Genomic DNA, 16,756 nt, shown 5'->3' with positions numbered 1-16,756 from the left:
TGTCACCGCCCGGCGTGGCGTAGCGTCGACGTCACCGCCCGACGCTGTGCGACGCCCAAATTCAGTTGGCCCGCCTCCTGCCCAGCTGATTGGTAAGAATGATGCAAATGATGTCACGTGCAAACTTAGTGCGTACTTAGCGCGAACTTCGCGTGAACTCCGCTTCAGTTTGGTCGCGCCAAACGCATGCAATTGCATGCAAGTGGGACAGGCCCTTTAGGCTGTGCTCGCCGTACGCAAGAAGAAGTGTGTGTGTGTGAGGTGAGCGTGTGCAGGCGCTTCCTTCTCTCCCCTTCCCCACCACCCCTTCTCCTTGGACATGAAAAGATGGCACTGGTGTGTGTAGAGAGGTTGCTTTTATTATTTCACATTAAGGCCGCGAAGCCATCCTTTACATTACCGAATTAAGGCGCTCACCCCTCCCTTTCGGGGCTAGGCTCGGAGGAGGCTCAGACATTTTCTCTTTTCCCCCCCAGGAGTGTGCTCGCCACTAATAGTTACGCCTACTTCTCCTTTTTCCCTTTTTCTTCCCTTTTCTTCTTGGCGGGTGCCGAGCAGCTCCGGTCTAGCGACGGGGCCCTCCATGTCCACGTGTATTCCCGGAAGGCGTTGTGGAAGGCGGGGTTCCTCATCACAGGCCTGAACTTCTTCTCGTAGTACTGCCGGTTGGCCAGGACATTGCGGGTGTACTCGTCGGTCTTTTCCTTGGCCTTCTGCCGCAGAGCTTGGCTACCCGTGGTGGCCGGCCTTGCCGCCTTGCTGGGCGACACCGATCTCTTGGGCTTGGGTGACTTGGTGCGGGCCACCCTCTGGGGCCTGGGTGGCGGTGGGGTGCGTTTGGGAACAGGGGCCGGAGCTAGGGCTGGAGCTGGGGCTGGGACCGGTGCTGGAGCTAGAGCTGGAGCTGGGGCCGGAGCTTGAGCGAGGGCGGGAGTGGGAGCTGGAGCGGGGGCAAGGACAGGAGCTGGGGCCGGAGCCAGGACTGGGGGCGGGCGGCTCGGAGCGGCGGCGGCGCCTTTGGGAGCGGACTTGGGCCTGCCTTGCTTCTTGGGCTTCGGTTGCACTATCTCCAGCTTGGGTTGGTAGTAAAATGCCAGGGCGGACTTGGTCTCGTTACCGACCTGACCCGACTCCACCGACTTCAGCAGGACGGCGAAAGGGAAGACCTCGGGAGACAGGGAGTGAGCAGCCTCCGGGTACGGAGGGTCCAGGAAGCGGCCGAAGACGGCTGTGTCCGCCATGATGGTGAGGAAGTCCCGGAAGTCGACAGGGCGGCCGCCGTTGACCCCAGCGAACTTCACCTCGTCCGCAATCAGGGGATTGCGCAGTGGGATTTGAAGCTGGGTCATCATACTGCTGAGACAGGACAAGTCTATCCGCTCATCCCCGTCAGTGGGGAAGATCTGGAAGACCTCCCTGAAGGCGGTGACCTGCTCGGGCTTCAGGGGAACCTCCCTGTACTGCTCATCCGGCCCCAGGATGTCCAGGTACTGCAGCAAGCTGTAAACGGAGACTCCGAGGAAGGTCCCCTCCACGATGCTGGTGCAGGCACCTTTGCTCTCCTTCCTGGTCTTCAGCTTAGCGCCTTTCTTCTTCTTGTAGAAGTACTCGATGATGCGGCCAGTGGAGTCCTCCGAGATGATGCGCGAGCCCAGAAGCCGGGAGAGGATCTCAAAGTAGACCGTGTTGTCCACCAGGCCCTTCTGCAAGCCTGCGTCCTCCCGTGTGTTGGGCAGCTCAGAGAAGAACTGGCTGTAGAGGCGGGCATCGGTGGCAGCGACCAGGAAGTCCTGGAACCCCACCGTCCCGTCGCTGTCAGCATCCAACCGCCGGAAGGCCTCGGTGGCTCTGGCCTCGCCCGTCGGGAACCCCTCCTCTTCCAGCAGCCGCCGGTAGCCAGCCAGGTCCAACTGGCCGCCCGCCCGCTCCACCAACTGGTCGTACAGCCGCTGGAACTCGTCCTCCATCACCGGGGGCACCATCACCTTCTCCTTGCTCACCTTCTTCTTCACCGGCGGCTCCTCCTCCTTTGCCTCCTTCGCCGCCTTCTTGGACTTGGCCCCGGCCGACTTTTTAGACTTGACCGGCGCGGCGGCTGCAGACTCCTCGGTCTCCGAGCTCTCCGATTTCACCCTCGAGCTCTCCTCACTCTCCGACTCCTCTTCCCGCGCCTTCTTCTTCTTCTTTTTCAACGGCTCCGCGTCCTTGGACTTCACTTTCCCCGCCGCCTTCTTCTTCGCTAGCTCTTCCCTGGCCGTGGCCTCCTCTTTCTTCTGCCGCTTCATCTTATCCACCTCCTTCTTGGACTCCTTCAGCTGACGCTCGCAGCTCTCCGGCGGCACCGCCGCATCTCGAGCTTCTTCCTCCACCATCCGCCCCATCTTCTCCATCATCTTCTCAAACAGCTTCTGCCCTTCCTCCACCACCAGGTCCACCATCCTTTCGATCTTCTTCTCCGGCACATCCTCCATCTTCGCCAGATCCTCCATGATCTTCTCCACCTTCTCCACCACATTTTCCACCACCTTCTCCACCACCTTCACCATCTTATCCCGCTCCCCCATCCTGGTCTTGCCAACTTCCACCATCCGTTCAATTGCCTTCTCCATCACCCGGTCAACCACCCCTTCCACCACCTTCACCACCGTCTTCACCACGCTGTCCATCTTCCGCTTATCCTCCCCTTCTGCACCCTTCATCTTCTCTGCCCGGTCCTTCACCATTCTCTCTGCCATTTCTGCCTTCTCAGTTTCACTCACCACTTCTTCCTTTGCTGGGATCTCAGCTTTCTCTTCCTCTGCCGCCTTCTCTTCCTCTGCCGGCTTCTCTTCCTCTGCCGGCTTCTCTTCCTCTGCCGGCTTCTCTTCCTCTGCCGGTTTCTCTTCCTCTGCCGGTTTCTCTTCCTCTGCCGGCTTCTCTTCCTCTGCCGGCTTCTCTTCCTCTGCCGGTTTCTCTTCCTCTGCCGCCTTCTCTTCATCTCCAACTTCCTGTGCCGGCTTTCCTTCCTCTCCAACTTCCTCTGCTACTTTCTCTTCCTCTGCTGGCTTTCCTTCCTCTGCTGCCTTCTCTTCCTCTGCCGGCTTTCCTTCCTCTGCTGCCTTCTCTTCCTCTCCAACTTCCTCTGCTACCTTCTCTTCCTCTGCCGGCTTTCCTTCCTCTCCAACCTCCTCTGCTGCCTTCTCTTCCTCTGCCGGCTTTCCTTCCTCTCCAACTTCCTCTGCTGCCTTCTCTTCCTCTGCCGGCTTTCCTTCCTCTCCAACTTCCTCTGCTGCCTTCTCTTCCTCTCCAGCTTCCTCTGCTGCCTTCTCTTCCTCTGCTGCCTTCTCTTCCACTGCTGCTTTCACTTCCTCTCCAACTTCCTCGGCCGGCTTTCCTTCCTCTCCCTCTGCTTCTTTCTCTTCCTCTCCCTCTGCCGCCTTCTCTTCCTCTGCTGGCTTCTCTTCCTCTGCCGGTTTCTCTTCCTCTGCCGGCTTCTCTTCCTCTGCCGGCTTCTCTTCCTCAGCTGCCTTCTCTTCCTCTCCAACTTCCTCTGCAGGCTTTCCTTCCTCTCCAATTTCCTCTGCCGGCTTTCCTTCCTCTCCAATTTCCTCTGCCGGCTTTCCTTCCTCTCCAACTACCTCTGCTGCTTTCTCTTCCTCTGCCGCCTTCTCTCCCTCTGCCACCTTCTCTTCCTCTGCCGGTTTCTCTTCCTCTGCTGGTTTCTCTTCCTCTGCCGGCTTCTCTTCCTCTGCCGGCTTCTCTCCCTCTGCCGCCTCTTCCTCTGCCGGTTTCTCTCCCTCTGCCGCCTCTTCCTCTGCCAGTTTCTCTCCCTCTGCCGCCTCTTCCTCTGTCGGCTTCTCTTCCTCTGCCGCCCCTCTCTCTGTTGGTCTCTCTTCTTCTACTGGTTTCTCTACCTCTGCCGCCTTCTCCTCCTCTGCCGGTTTCTCCTCCTCTGCCGCCTTCTCTATTTCTCCCCCTCTCTCGGGCTCTGCTTCCCCTGCCTCCCCTTTCTCTTTCTCCGGCAACTCGCATACTTCTTCTTCAGACGATACGGTTGTTATTGTTGATGCATCAAATATTTGCTTCTCCTCTTCCTTTTCTTCATCTTCAGGCAACTCACAAACAGATTCTTCGGATTCCAGTTCTTCCTCTTCAGCTGCTGCCATGTCTTCTGGTGTTCCACTCTCTATCATCAAAATGGGCACCTTCTCTTCGACTGCTTCTTCCTCTACCGGTTTCTCTTCCTCTGCCGGTTTCTCTTCCTCTTCCGCCGCCTTTTCCTCCCCAACTTCCTCTGCACCCTTTTCTTCTTCGCCAACTTCTGCCGCTCTCTCTTCCTCTCCAACTTCCTCTGCCGGCTTCCCTTCCTCTGCAACTTCCTCTGCCGGTTTCTCTTCCTCTGCAACTTCCTCCGCCGGCTTCTCTTCCTCTCCAACTTCCTCTGCCGGCTTTCCTTCCTCTCCAACTTCCTCTGCCGTCTTTTCTTCCTCTCCAACTTCCTCTGCCGGCTTCTCTTCCTCTCCCTCTGCCGGCTTCTCTTCCTCTGCAACTTCCTCCGCTGGTTTCTCTTCCTCTCCAACTTCCTCTACAGGCTTTCCTTCCTCACCAACTTCCTCTGCTGCTTGCTCTTCAACTTCCTCTGCTGGCTTTTCTTCCTCTCCCTCTGCCGGCTTCTCTTCCTCTGCAACTTCCTCTGCCGGCTTCTCTTCCTCTGCAACTTCCTCTGCTGGCTTCTCTTCCTCTGCAACTTCCTCTGCCGGCTTCTCTTCCTCTGCAACTTCCTCTGCCGGCTTCTCTTCCTCTGCAACTTCCTCTGCCGGCTTCTCTTCCTCTGCAACTTCCTCTGCCGGCTGTTCTTCCTCTGCAACCTCCTCTGCCGGCTTCTCTTCCTCTGCAACCTCCTCTGCCGGCTTCTCCTCCTCTGCCGCCCCCTCCTCTCCCGCTTTCTCCTCCTCTACTCCCTTTTCCTCCTCTTCCTCCTTCTCCTCACCCTCTGCCTCCGCAGCCACCCCTTCTCCGGCAGTGACCTCCTCTTCAGGTTTGGCTTCCTCCTCCACTTTCTCAGCCTCCACTGCCTTCTCCTCCTCTCCGGGCTCTTCCATTTTTTCCGATATTCCTAGATCCCCTACTTCTACCTTTTCATGTTTCTCTGCTACCTCTTCCCCTTCGTCTTTTCCTGCCTCCCTTTCCTTCTTCTCCACCAATGGCTGCTCACACACCTCTTCAATTGTTGATGACACGGCGGTTACTATAACTGATTGTGACTCGCCACTCTCCTCACTCACGTCATCTGGCCACTCACAGGTAGCTTCTTCTGCCTTGGCTTTTTGTTCAGCCACCTTTATCAACCCCGCCTCTTCTGTTGCCTTCTCCTCTACCGATTTCTCTTCCTCTGCCGCCTTCCCTTCCTCTCCAACTTCCTCTGCCGGCTTCTCTTGTTCTCCCTCTGCCTGCCTCCCTTCCTCTGCCGGTTTCTCTTCTTCTGCCGCCTTTTCTTCCTCTGCCGGTTTCTCTTCCTCTACAGGCTTCTCTTCTTCTGCCGGCTTTTCCTCGCTTACCTCTTCCTCTGCTGCTTTCCCTTCCTCTGCTAGTTTCACTTCCTCTGCTGGTTTCTCTTCTTCTGCCACCTTCTCTTCCTCTGCAGGTTTCTCTTCCTCTGCTGGCTTCTCTTCCTCTGCCGGCTTCTCTTCCTCTGCTGGCTTCTCTTCCTCTGCCGCCGCCCCTTCTCCAACTTTCTCTTCCTCTGCCGGTTTCTCTTCTTCGGCCGGTTTCCCTTCCTCTGACACCCACCATTCCTCTGCCCGCTTCTTTTCCTCTGCCGGCATCTCACCCTCTGACACCCTCCATATCTGTGATGCCCTCAATTCCTCTGCCGGCATCTCTAGCATTCCCGCCTTCTCTCCCTCTGCCGGTTTCTCTTCCTCTGCCGGCTTCTCTTTCTCTGACACCCTCCATACCTCTGATACCCTCTCTTCCTCTGCCGGCTTCTCTTCCTCTGCCGCCTTCTCACCCTCTGCCGGCTTCTCTCCCTCTGCCGGCTTCTCTCCCTCTGCCGGCTTCTCTCCCTCTGCCACCTTCTCTCCCTCTGCCACCTTCTCTTCCTCAGCCACCATCTCTTCCTCTGCCGCCTTCTCACCCTCTGCCGGCTTCTCTCCCTCTGCCGGCTTCTCACCCTCTGCCGGCTTCTCTCCCTCTGCCGCCTTCTCTTCCTCTGCCCCCATCTCTCCCTCTGCCACCATCTCTCCCTCTGCCGGCTGCTCTTTCTCTGCAGGTTTCTCTTCCTCTGCCGGCTTCTCTTCCTCAGCCGGCTTCTCTTCTTCTGCCGGCTTCTCTCCCTCTGCCGGTTTCTCTCCCTCTGCAGGCTTCTCTCCCTCTGCCGGTATCTCTCCCTCTGCCGGTTTCTCTCCCTCTGCAGGTTTCTCTTCCTCTGCCGGCTTCTCTCCCTCTGCCGGTTTCTCTTCCTCTGCCGGCTTCTCTCCCTCTGCCGGTATCTCTCCCTCTGCCGGTTTCTCTCCCTCTGCAGGTTTCTCTTCCTCTGCAGGTTTCTCTTCCTCTGCCGGTTTCTCTTCCTCTGCCACCTTCTCTCCCTCTGCCGGTTTCTCTCCCTCTGCCGGCTTCTCTCCCTCTGCCGCCTTCTCTCCCTCTGCCGGCTTCTCTCCCTCTGCCGCCTTCTCTCCCTCTGCCGGCTTCTCTTCCTCAGCCGGCTTCTCTTCTTCTGCCGGTTTCTCTTCCTCTGCCGGCTTCTCTCCCTCTGCCGGTATCTCTCCCTCTGCCGGTTTCTCTCCCTCTGCAGGTTTCTCTTCATCTGCAGGTTTCTCTTCCTCTGCCGGTTTCTCTTCCTCTGCCACCTTCTCTCCCTCTGCCGGTTTCTCTTCCTCTGCCACCTTCTCTCCCTCTGCCGGCTTCTCTCCCTCTGCCGCCTTCTCTTCCTCTGTTTGCTTCTCTCCCTCTGCTGGCTTCTCTTCCTCTGTTTGCTTCTCTTCCTCTGCCGGCTTCTCTCCCTCTGTTTGCTTCTCTCCCTCTACCGGCTTCTCTCCCTCTGCTGGTTTCTCTTCCTCAGCAGCCTTCTCTTCTGCTGGTTTCTCTTCCTCTGCCGCCTTCTCTCCCTCTGCCACCTTCTCTTCCTCTGCCACCTTCTCTTCCTCTGCTGGCTTCTCTGCCGGTTTCTCTTCCTCTGCCGGCTTCTCTCCCTCTTCTGGCTTCTCTTCCTCAGCCGGCTTCTCTCCCTCTGCCGGTTTCTCTTCCTCTGCCGGCTTCTCTCCCTCTGCCGGTATCTCTCCCTCTGCCGGTTTCTCTCCCTCTGCAGGTTTCTCTTCCTCTGCCGGCTTCTCTCCCTCTGCCGGTTTCTCTTCCTCTGCCGGCTTCTCTCCCTCTGCCGGTATCTCTCCCTCTGCCGGTTTCTCTCCCTCTGCAGGTTTCTCTTCCTCTGCAGGTTTCTCTTCCTCTGCCGGTTTCTCTTCCTCTGCCACCTTCTCTCCCTCTGCCGGTTTCTCTCCCTCTGCCGGCTTCTCTCCCTCTGCCGCCTTCTCTCCCTCTGCCGGCTTCTCTCCCTCTGCCGCCTTCTCTCCCTCTGCCGGCTTCTCTTCCTCAGCCGGCTTCTCTTCTTCTGCCGGTTTCTCTTCCTCTGCCGGCTTCTCTCCCTCTGCCGGTATCTCTCCCTCTGCCGGTTTCTCTCCCTCTGCAGGTTTCTCTTCATCTGCAGGTTTCTCTTCCTCTGCCGGTTTCTCTTCCTCTGCCACCTTCTCTCCCTCTGCCGGTTTCTCTTCCTCTGCCACCTTCTCTCCCTCTGCCGGCTTCTCTCCCTCTGCCGCCTTCTCTTCCTCTGTTTGCTTCTCTTCCTCTGCCGGCTTCTCTCCCTCTGTTTGCTTCTCTCCCTCTACCGGCTTCTCTCCCTCTGCTGGTTTCTCTTCCTCAGCAGCCTTCTCTTCTGCTGGTTTCTCTTCCTCTGCCGCCTTCTCTCCCTCTGCCACCTTCTCTTCCTCTGCCACCTTCTCTTCCTCTGCTGGCTTCTCTGCTGGTTTCTCTTCCTCTGCCGGCTTCTCTCCCTCTTCTGGCTTCTCTTCCTCAGCCGGCTTCTCTCCCTCTGCTGGTTTCTCTTCCTCTGTCGCCTTCTCTCCCTCTGCCACCTTCTCTTCCTCTGCTGGCTTCTCTCCCTCTGCCGGTTTCTCTTCCTCTGCCGGCTTCTCTCCCTCTGCTGGTTTCTCTTCCTCAGCCGCCTTCTCTTCCTCTGCTGGCTTCTCTCCCTCTGCCGGCTTCTCTCCCTCTGCTGGTTTCTCTTCCTCTGCTGGCTTCTCTCCCTCTGCCGGCTTCTCTCCCTCTGCCGGTTTCTCTTCCTCTGCCGGCTTCTCTCCCTCTGCTGATTTCTCTTCCTCAGCCGCCTTCTCTTCCTCTGCTGGCTTCTCTCCCTCTGCCGGCTTCTCTCCCTCTGCCGGTTTCTCTTCCTCTGCCGGCTTCTCTCCCTCTGCCGGTTTCTCTCCCTCTGCAGGTTTCTCTTCCTCTGCCGCCTTCTCTTCCTCTTCCGGTTTCTCTCCCTCTGCAGGTTTCTCTCCCTCTGCCTGCTTCACTCCCTCTGCCGGTTTCTCTTCCTCTGCCGGCTTCTCTCCCTCACCCGCCTTCTCTCCCTCTGCCGGCTTCTCTCCCTCTGCTGCTGCCTCTCCTTCTGCTAGTTTCTCTCCCTCTGCCGGTTTCTCTTCCTCTGCCGGCTTCTCTCCCTCTTCTGGCTTCTCTTCCTCAGCCGGCTTCTCTCCCTCTGCCGCCTTCTCTCCCTCTGCCGCCTTCTCTCCCTCTGCCGGTTTCTCTTCCTCTGCCGGCTTCTCTCCCTCTTCTGGCTTCTCTTCCTCAGCCGGCTTCTCTCCCTCTGCCGCCTTCTCTCCCTCTGCCACCTTCTCTTCCTCTGCCGGCTTCTCTCCCTCTGCCGGCTTCTCTCCCTCTGCCGGTTTCTCTCCCTCTGCTGGCTTCTCTCCCTCTGCCGGCTTCTCTCCCTCTGCTGGTTTCTCTTCCTCTGCTGGCTTCTCTCCCTCTGCCGGTTTCTCTTCCTCTGCCGGCTTCTCTCCCTCTGCTGATTTCTCTTCCTCAGCCGCCTTCTCTTCCTCTGCCGGCTTCTCTCCCTCTGCCGGCTTCTCTCCCTCTGCCGGCTTCTCTTCCTCTGCCGCCTTCTCTTCCTCTGCAGGTTTCTCTCCCTCTGCAGGTTTCTCTTCCTCTGCCGCCTTCTCTTCCTCTGCAGGTTTCTCTCCCTCTGCCGGTTTCTCTTCCTCTGCCGGCTTCTCTCCCTCTGCTGGTTTCTCTTCCTCAGCCGCCTTCTCTTCCTCTGCTGGCTTCTCTCCCTCTGCCGGTTTCTCTTCCTCTGCCGCCTTCTCTCCCTCTGCCGGTTTCTCTTCCTCTGCCGGCTTCTCTCCCTCTGCCGGCTTCTCTCCCTCTGCCGGCTTCTCTCCCTCTGCCGGTTTCTCTTCCTCTGCTGGCTTCTCTCCCTCTGCCGGCTTCTCTCCCTCTGCTGGTTTCTCTCCCTCTGCCGGTTTCTCTTCCTCTGCCGGCTTCTCTCCCTCTGCTGGTTTCTCTTCCTCAGCCGCCTTCTCTTCCTCTGCCGGCTTCTCTCCCTCTGCCGGTTTCTCTTCCTCTGCCGGCTTCTCTCCCTCTGCTGATTTCTCTTCCTCAGCCGCCTTCTCTTCCTCTGCCGGCTTCTCTCCCTCAGCCGCCTTCTCTCCCTCTGCCGCCTTCTCTCCCTCACCCGCCTTCTCTCCCTCACCCGCCTTCTCTCCCTCTGCCGGCTTCTCTTCCTCTGCCGGTTTCTCTTCCTCTGCCGGCTTCTCTCCCTCTACTGGTTTCTCTTCCTCTGCTGGCTTCTCTCCCTCTTCTGGCTTCTCTTCCTCAGCCGGCTTCTCTCCCTCTGCCGGCTTCTCTCCCTCTGCTGGTTTCTCTTCCTCAGCCGCCTTCTCTTCCTCTGCTGGCTTCTCTCCCTCTGCCGGCTTCTCTCCCTCTGCCGGCTTCTCTCCCTCTGCCGGCTTCTCTCCCTCTGCCGGCTTCTCTCCCTCTGCCTGCTTCTCTGCCTCTGCCGGCTTCTCTCCCTCTGCCGGTTTCTCTCCCTCTGCCGGTTTCTCTTCCTCTGCCGGCTTCTCTCCTTCTGGCACCTTCTCTTCCTCTGTCGGTTTCTCTTCCTCTGCCGGCTTCTCTCCCTCTGCCGGCTTCTCTCCTTCTGCTGGTTTCTCTCCCTCTGCCGGTTTCTCTTCCTCTGCCGGCTTCTCTCCCTCTGGCACCTTCTCTTCCTCTGTCGGTTTCTCTCCCTCTGCCGGTTTCTCTTCATCTGCCGGCTTCTCTCCCTCTGCCGGTTTCTCTTCCTCTGCCGGCTTCTCTCCCTCTGGCACCTTCTCTTCCTCTGTCGGTTTCTCTCCCTCTGCCGGTTTCTCTTCCTCTGCCGGCTTCTCTCCCTCTGGCACCTTCTCTTCCTCTGCCGGTTTCTCTCCCTCTGCCGGTTTCTCTTCCTCTGTCGGTTTCTCTCCCTCTGCCGGTTTCTCTCCCTCTGCCGCCTTCTCTCCCTCTGCCGCCTTCTCTCCCTCTGCTGCCTTATCTCCCTCTGCCGGCTTCTCTTCCTCTGCCGGCTTCTCTTCCTCTGCTGGCTTCTCTCCCTCACCCCCCTTCTCTTCCTCTGCCGGCTTCTCTCCCTCTGTCGGTTTCTCTCCCTCTGTCGGTTTCTCTCCCTCTGCCGCCTTCTCTTCCTCTGCCGCCTTCTCTCCCTCTGTCGGCTTCTCTCCCTCTGCCGGCTTCTCTCCCTCTGCCGGCTTCTCTCCCTCTGCCGGCTTCTCTCCCTCTGCCGGCTTCTCTCCCTCTGCCGGCTTCTCTCCCTCTGCCGGCTTCTCTCCCTCTGCCGGCTTCTCTCCCTCTGCCGGCTTCTCTCCCTCTGCCGGCTTCTCTTCCTCTGCCGCCTTCTCTCCCTCTGTCGGCTTCTCTCCCTCTGCCGGCTTCTCTCCCTCTGCCGGCTTCTCTCCCTCTGCCGGCTTCTCTCCCTCTGCCGGCTTCTCTCCCTCTGCCGGCTTCTCTCCCTCTGCCGGCTTCTCTCCCTCTGCCGGCTTGTCTCCCTCTGCCGCCGTCTCTCCCTCTGCCGGCTTCTCTTCCTCTGCCGCCGTCTCTCCCTCTGCCGCTTTCTCTTCCTCTGCCGGCTTCTCTCCCTCTGCCGCTTTCTCTTCCTCTGCCGGCTTCTCTCCCTCTGCCGGTTTCTCTCCCTCTGCCGCCTTCTCTCCCTCTGCCGCCTTCTCTCCCTCTGCCGCCTTCTCTCCCTCTGCCGGCTTCTCTCCCTCTGCCGGCTTCTCTCCCTCTGCCGGTTTCTCTCCCTCTGCCGCCTTCTCTCCCTCTGCCGCCTTCTCTCCCTCTGCCGGCTTCTCTCCCTCTGCCGCCTTCTCTCCCTCTGCCGCCTTCTCTCCCTCTGCCGCCTTCTCTCCCTCTGCCGGCTTCTCTTCCTCTGCCGCCTTCTCTCCCTCTGCAGGCTTCTCTCCCTCTGCAGGCTTCTCTTCCTCTGCCGCCTTCTCTCCCTCTGCCGGCTTCTCTCCCTCTGCAGCCTTCTCTTCCTCTGCCGCCTTCTCTTCCTCTGCCGGCTTCTCTTCCTCTGCCGCCTTCTCTCCCTCTGCAGGCTTCTCTCCCTCTGCAGCCTTCTCTTCCTCTGCCGCCTTCTCTTCCTCTGCCGGCTTCTCTTCCTCTGCCGGCTTCTCTCCCTCTGCCGGCTTCTCTTCCTCTGCCGGCTTCTCTCCCTCTGCCGGTTTCTCTCCCTCTGCTGGTTTCTCTCCCTCTGCCGGTTTCTCTCCATCGGCCGGCTTCTCTCCCTCACCCGCCTTCTCTTCCTCTGCCGCCTTCTCTTCCTCTGCCGCCTTCTCTTCCTCTGCCGCCTTCTCTCCCTCTGCCGGCTTCTCTCCCTCTGCCGGCTTCTCTCCATCGGCCGGCTTCTCTCCCTCTGCCGGCTTCTCTCCCTCTGCCGGCTTCTCTCCCTCTGTCGGCTTCTCTCCCTCTGCCGGCTTCTCTCCCTCTGCTGGCTTCTCTCCCTCTGCCGGCTTCTCTCCCTCTGCCGGCTTCTCTCCCTCTGCCGGCTTCTCTCCCTCTGCCGGCTTCTCTCCCTCTGCCGGCTTTTCTCCCTCTGCCGGCTTCTCTCCCTCTGCCGGCTTCTCTCCCTCTGCCGGCTTCTCTCCCTCTGCCGGCTTCTCTTCCTCTGCCGCCGTCTCTCCCTCTGCCGCTTTCTCTTCCTCTGCTGGCTTCTCTCCCTCTGCCGGCTTCTCTCCCTCTGCCGGCTTCTCTCCCTCTGCCGCCTTCTCTTCCTCTACTGGTTTCTCTTCTTCTGCTGGCTTCTCTCCATCTGTACCTTTCTCTTCTTCAGTGGCCTTTTCCTCCTCCTTGGCGCTCTCTTCCGTTTTTGCCTCTGCCTCTCCTGCCTTTTCTTCATCTGCCCCCTTTTCCACCTCCGCCTTCTCCTCCTCTGCTGGCTTCTCTTCATCTCCAACCTTTTCTTCTGCTGGCTTCTCTTCATCTCCAACCTTCTCTGCTGGCTTCTCTTCATCAACCTTCTCCTCTGCTGGCTTCTCTTCATCTCCAACCTTCTCTGCTGGCTTCTCTTCATCAACCTTCTCCTCTGCTGGCTTCGCTTCATCTCCTACCTTCTCTTCCTCCGCTGGCTTCTCTCCCTCTGCTGCCACCTCTTCCCCCTTCTTTCTGTCCTCTTCTCCCCCTTCCATCCCTCCTGCTTTCTCTTCCTCTCCTGCTCCCTCACTTGCCCCAGCCTCGCCCTGCCCTTCCGCTGCCTGCTCTTTCTCCGCCATGTCCCCCTTCTCCTGCTCATCTTCCTTGGGTTGTTCGTCCGCGCCCCCTGTTTCCTCTCCTTCCTTCTTCCCGGTCTTCTCCTGCTCTGATGTTTCTGCTTCTGGCCCTGCCTGCTGGTCTTTCCCCTCTACTTTTTCCTCACCCTGTGTCAGATCTTCTTGTCCCTCCTGCACGTCCTTTTTCTCGCTGCCGCCCTCCATCTCTTCCATCGCTCCACGAACTTTGTAGGTCGGTTTTGGTAGCTCCTTCCCGAGTTCCCTGTTGTTGTTTTGCTGCCTACTTTATCCTGGTGTTGATCCAAGCATTACTGATCATCACAGCGATCTGACACATCCAAGGTCTTCTATTGATGAGGTGCTTTTGACCCAACTGATCAGTTTAAGACAAATTTCTTCTCGAGATGAGGGATTGTTATTTGCGAGACGGAGGGGAGGGTTAATATCGTTTATTATTCTGCATGGTGGCCCTGCCAGGGTTTTCAGACGGACATTTGTGTGTGTGATGTTTGTGACATCAAGGCGGGATGTCAGTATTAGCTGTGCATCAGCACCTGATGTCACAAGGACTGAGCCTGTCCCACAACTCCTGGCCCACTCCCACACGCTCACACCACCGTTCACACTGCGCGTGGAATACACGCTTGCACGCGCGTGCTCACTCCTCAGAGCCGCCGCCTGGGTGGGGAAGGGGGGGGGGAACATCGCGGTTTATCATAACCCCGCTCGCAGGTCGACAAGGTGGTCAAAAAAGTCAAAGGCCGTCCGAAGGTCCCCGAGGAGGTCAAGAGTAATTCAGCACCGAAGATAGACACAAAAAAGCTGGAGTAACTCAGCGAGACGGGCAGCATCTCTGGAGAGAAGGAATGTGTGACATTTCAGTCTGGAGAAGGGTCTTGACCCGAAACTTCTCTCCAGAGATGCTGCCTGTCCGCCGAGTTTACTCCAGCATTTTCCTGATTCGGGAAAAATCCACTTACCCAAGTGCCATTTTAAGGCGGAAGGTAGACGCAAAATGCTGGAGTAACTCAGCGGGACAGGCAGCATCTCTGGAGAGAAGGGATTGGGTGACGTTTCGGGGTTGAGACCCTTCTTCAGACCCGAAAAGTCACCTGTTCCTTTTCTCCAGAGATGCTGCCTGCCCCGCTGAGTTACTCCAGCATTTTATGTTTATCTTCGGTTTAAACCTGCACCTGCAGTTACTTCCTACACAAGATGTTTGGCACATTGGCCTTCATCAGTCAGAGTATTGAGTATAGAAGTTGGGAGGTTATGTTGCAGTTGTACAAGACGCCGGTGTGGCCGCATTTAGAAGTATGTAGGTATGTAGAAGATTTAGGAGGACGTTGCCAGAACTCGAGGGGCTGATTTATAGGGAGAGGTTGAGCAGGCTGGGTCTCTATTCCTTGGAGAGCAGCAGGATGAGGGGTAATCTTATAGAGGTGTATAAAATCATGAGAGGGATAGATCGGGTAGATGCCCTGAGTAGGGGAATCAAGGACCAGAGGACATAGGTTTAAGGTGAAGGGGAAAAGATTTAATAGGAATCTGGGGGTGGATGTATGGAACAAGCTGCCAGAGGAGGTAGTTGAGGCTGGGACTATCCCAATATTTAAGAAGTAGTTCGACAGGTTCATGGATAGGACAGGTTTGGAGGGGTATGGACCAAGCGCAGGCAGGTGGGACTAGTGGAGCTCTGCGACATGTTGGCCGGTGTGGGCAATTTGGGCCAAAGCACCTGTTTCCACACTATATCTCTCTATGACTCTCACCTTTGGAGATTAGCACCGATTCAGCGATGTGCCACCTCAGGCGATGTTCACGGCGATGTTTTAGAACGGCACCTTCGGCCTACAATGTTTGCACCAAGTGTATAGGAAAGAACTACAGATGCTGGTTTAAATCGAAGTTAGACACAAAATGCTGGAGTAACTCTGAGGGACAGGCAGCATCTCTGGAGGGAAGGAATGTGTGACGTTTCGGGTCGAGACCCTTCTTCAGACCATGATATGTCTTACATCTTATTACACCACAATAAGATTACATACTCAAGGATAGATTGGATGTTTCCACTAGTGGGAGAGTCTAGGACCAGAGGGCACAGCCTCAGAATTAAAAGACGTTCTTTTAGGAAGATGAGGAGGAATATGTTTTGTCAGAGAGTGGTGAATCTGTGGAATTCATTGCCACAGACAGCGGTGGAGGCCAAGTCAGTGGATATTTTTAAGAATGAGATGGATAGATTCTTGATTAGTGAGGGTGTCAGGTGTTATGGGGAGAAGGCAGGAGAATGGGGTTAGGAGGGAGCGATAGATCAGACTTGATTGAATGGCGGAGTAGACTTGACGGGCCGAAAGGCTTAATTCACTTATGAACTTATGAAATTGCCTTAATAGAAAATAAAACAGTATTGCGCAGGAGATAGATACAACGTGCTGGAGTAACTTATCGGGACAGGCAGCATCTCTGGAGAGAATGGGTGACGTTTCTTCGGAACTGAAATGTCACCCATTCCTTCTCTCCAGAGATGCTGCCTGTCCCGCTGAGTTACTCAGCATTTTGTGAGAATCTTTGGTTTAAACCAGCATCTGTATTTCCTTCCTAAATCACAGGAACAGGCCCTTTGGTTTGCAATATGAGAATTTTTGCCTCCACCACCCACCATCCCATCAGATAGTCCATTCCAGATTTCAACTCCTCTGGGGGAAAAATATTTCCTCAGGATCCTCTTTCAAACCCCTGTTCTTAAAACATATAACTCTCCAATTTGGACACTTCTGCTATGTTTACAAGTTTTCTGACTATCTACTTATTTTAGTTTAGGTTAATTTAGAGATACAGCGCAGAAACAGGCCCTTCGGCCCACCGAGTCCACGCCGACCAGCGATCCCCACACATTAACACTACCCTGAGGTCAAGGAAAGAGTGTTCATGTCGCCGCCCTGTTTCCACCAATCTTTTCACCACCACACACAAGAAGCGACAAGACAGGCACCATTGTATGCAGATGCCGAGAAGTGTGTTCAGCTCTGGCTGAACAACTTCTAATCTTGTGTGTGGACTCGATAAGAAGAACCCTATCCTACACGCGCACACTAGGCATTTATATATACATTTAAAAACCGAGCCAATCAACCCACAAATCTGTACGTCTTTGGAGTTTGGGAGGAAACCGAAGATCTCGGAGAAAACCCACGCATATTACAGAGAGAACGTACAAGCTCCGTACAGACCCGTAGTCAAGATCGAACCCGGGTCTCTGCCACTGTAATGGCCACCATGCTGCCCATTCCTATGCCCCTCGTAATATTTTACATTTCTCTGACTCTTTTCTGCCAAGTACATAGAAGAGTACAACCCAGGAAAAGACCTGTGTCTTTATACTAGCTTCAAAGTCTAGTTTGTACCAGCATCTGAGTCATCTTATTGAGCCTCATTGTCCGTGACTCGTTTTCACCTAGCCCACAGCTGATAATAGCATGTTTCCTTTATCATCGTCACTTTTTTTACAAATCTAAAATGCTGGAGAAACTCAGCGGGTGAGGCAGCATCTATTGAGACCCGAAACGTCCCCTTTTTCCTTCGCTCAAGTCAAGTCAAGAGAGTTTATTGTCATGTGTCCCAGATAGGACAATTAAGGACAATGAAATTCTTGCTTGCTGTAGCACCAACAGAATATTGTAGGTATAAATACAGAACAGATTGAGTGTGTCTACATACTGTGTATATACCATAGATGCTGCCTCAATACGCTGAATTTCTCCAGCATTTTTGTCTACCTTCGATTTTCCAGCATCTGCAGTTCTTTCTTAAACATCTATATCTCCTCGTTTCCCTTTCCCCTGACTTTCAATCTGAAGGGTCTCGACCCACAACATCATCCATTCCTTTTCTCCAGAGATGCTGCCTGTCCTGCTGCACCTAGCTTTTTTGTGCCAAACGTCCTGATAAAGCCCTATTTGTCAGTGATTTAGAAACATAGAAAATAG

The 16,756-nt window shown here is 56.2% G+C and overlaps 1 protein-coding gene across 1 annotated transcript; it reads right to left on the bottom strand.

Moving 5' to 3' along the window:
- Window positions 1–346: 346 nt before the first annotated feature.
- On the bottom strand, window positions 347–9,662 carry LOC116969087 (axoneme-associated protein mst101(2)-like; the record flags this gene model as incomplete). The annotated part of the gene is made up of 4 exons (XM_033016037.1): window positions 347–2,741; window positions 2,844–5,828; window positions 6,879–7,205; window positions 9,597–9,662. Coding segments are annotated over 4 exons (5,616 nt in total), but the record flags the coding sequence as incomplete, so codon positions are not given.
- Window positions 9,663–16,756: the final 7,094 nt, after the last annotated feature.

The sequence above is a fragment of the Amblyraja radiata genome, unplaced genomic scaffold (genome assembly GCF_010909765.2).
Source record: "Amblyraja radiata isolate CabotCenter1 unplaced genomic scaffold, sAmbRad1.1.pri S103, whole genome shotgun sequence".
Taxonomy (NCBI): domain Eukaryota; kingdom Metazoa; phylum Chordata; class Chondrichthyes; order Rajiformes; family Rajidae; genus Amblyraja; species Amblyraja radiata.
The sequence above is the reverse complement of the archived record's forward strand: the minus strand, read 5'-3'. Positions and strand labels throughout refer to the sequence as shown.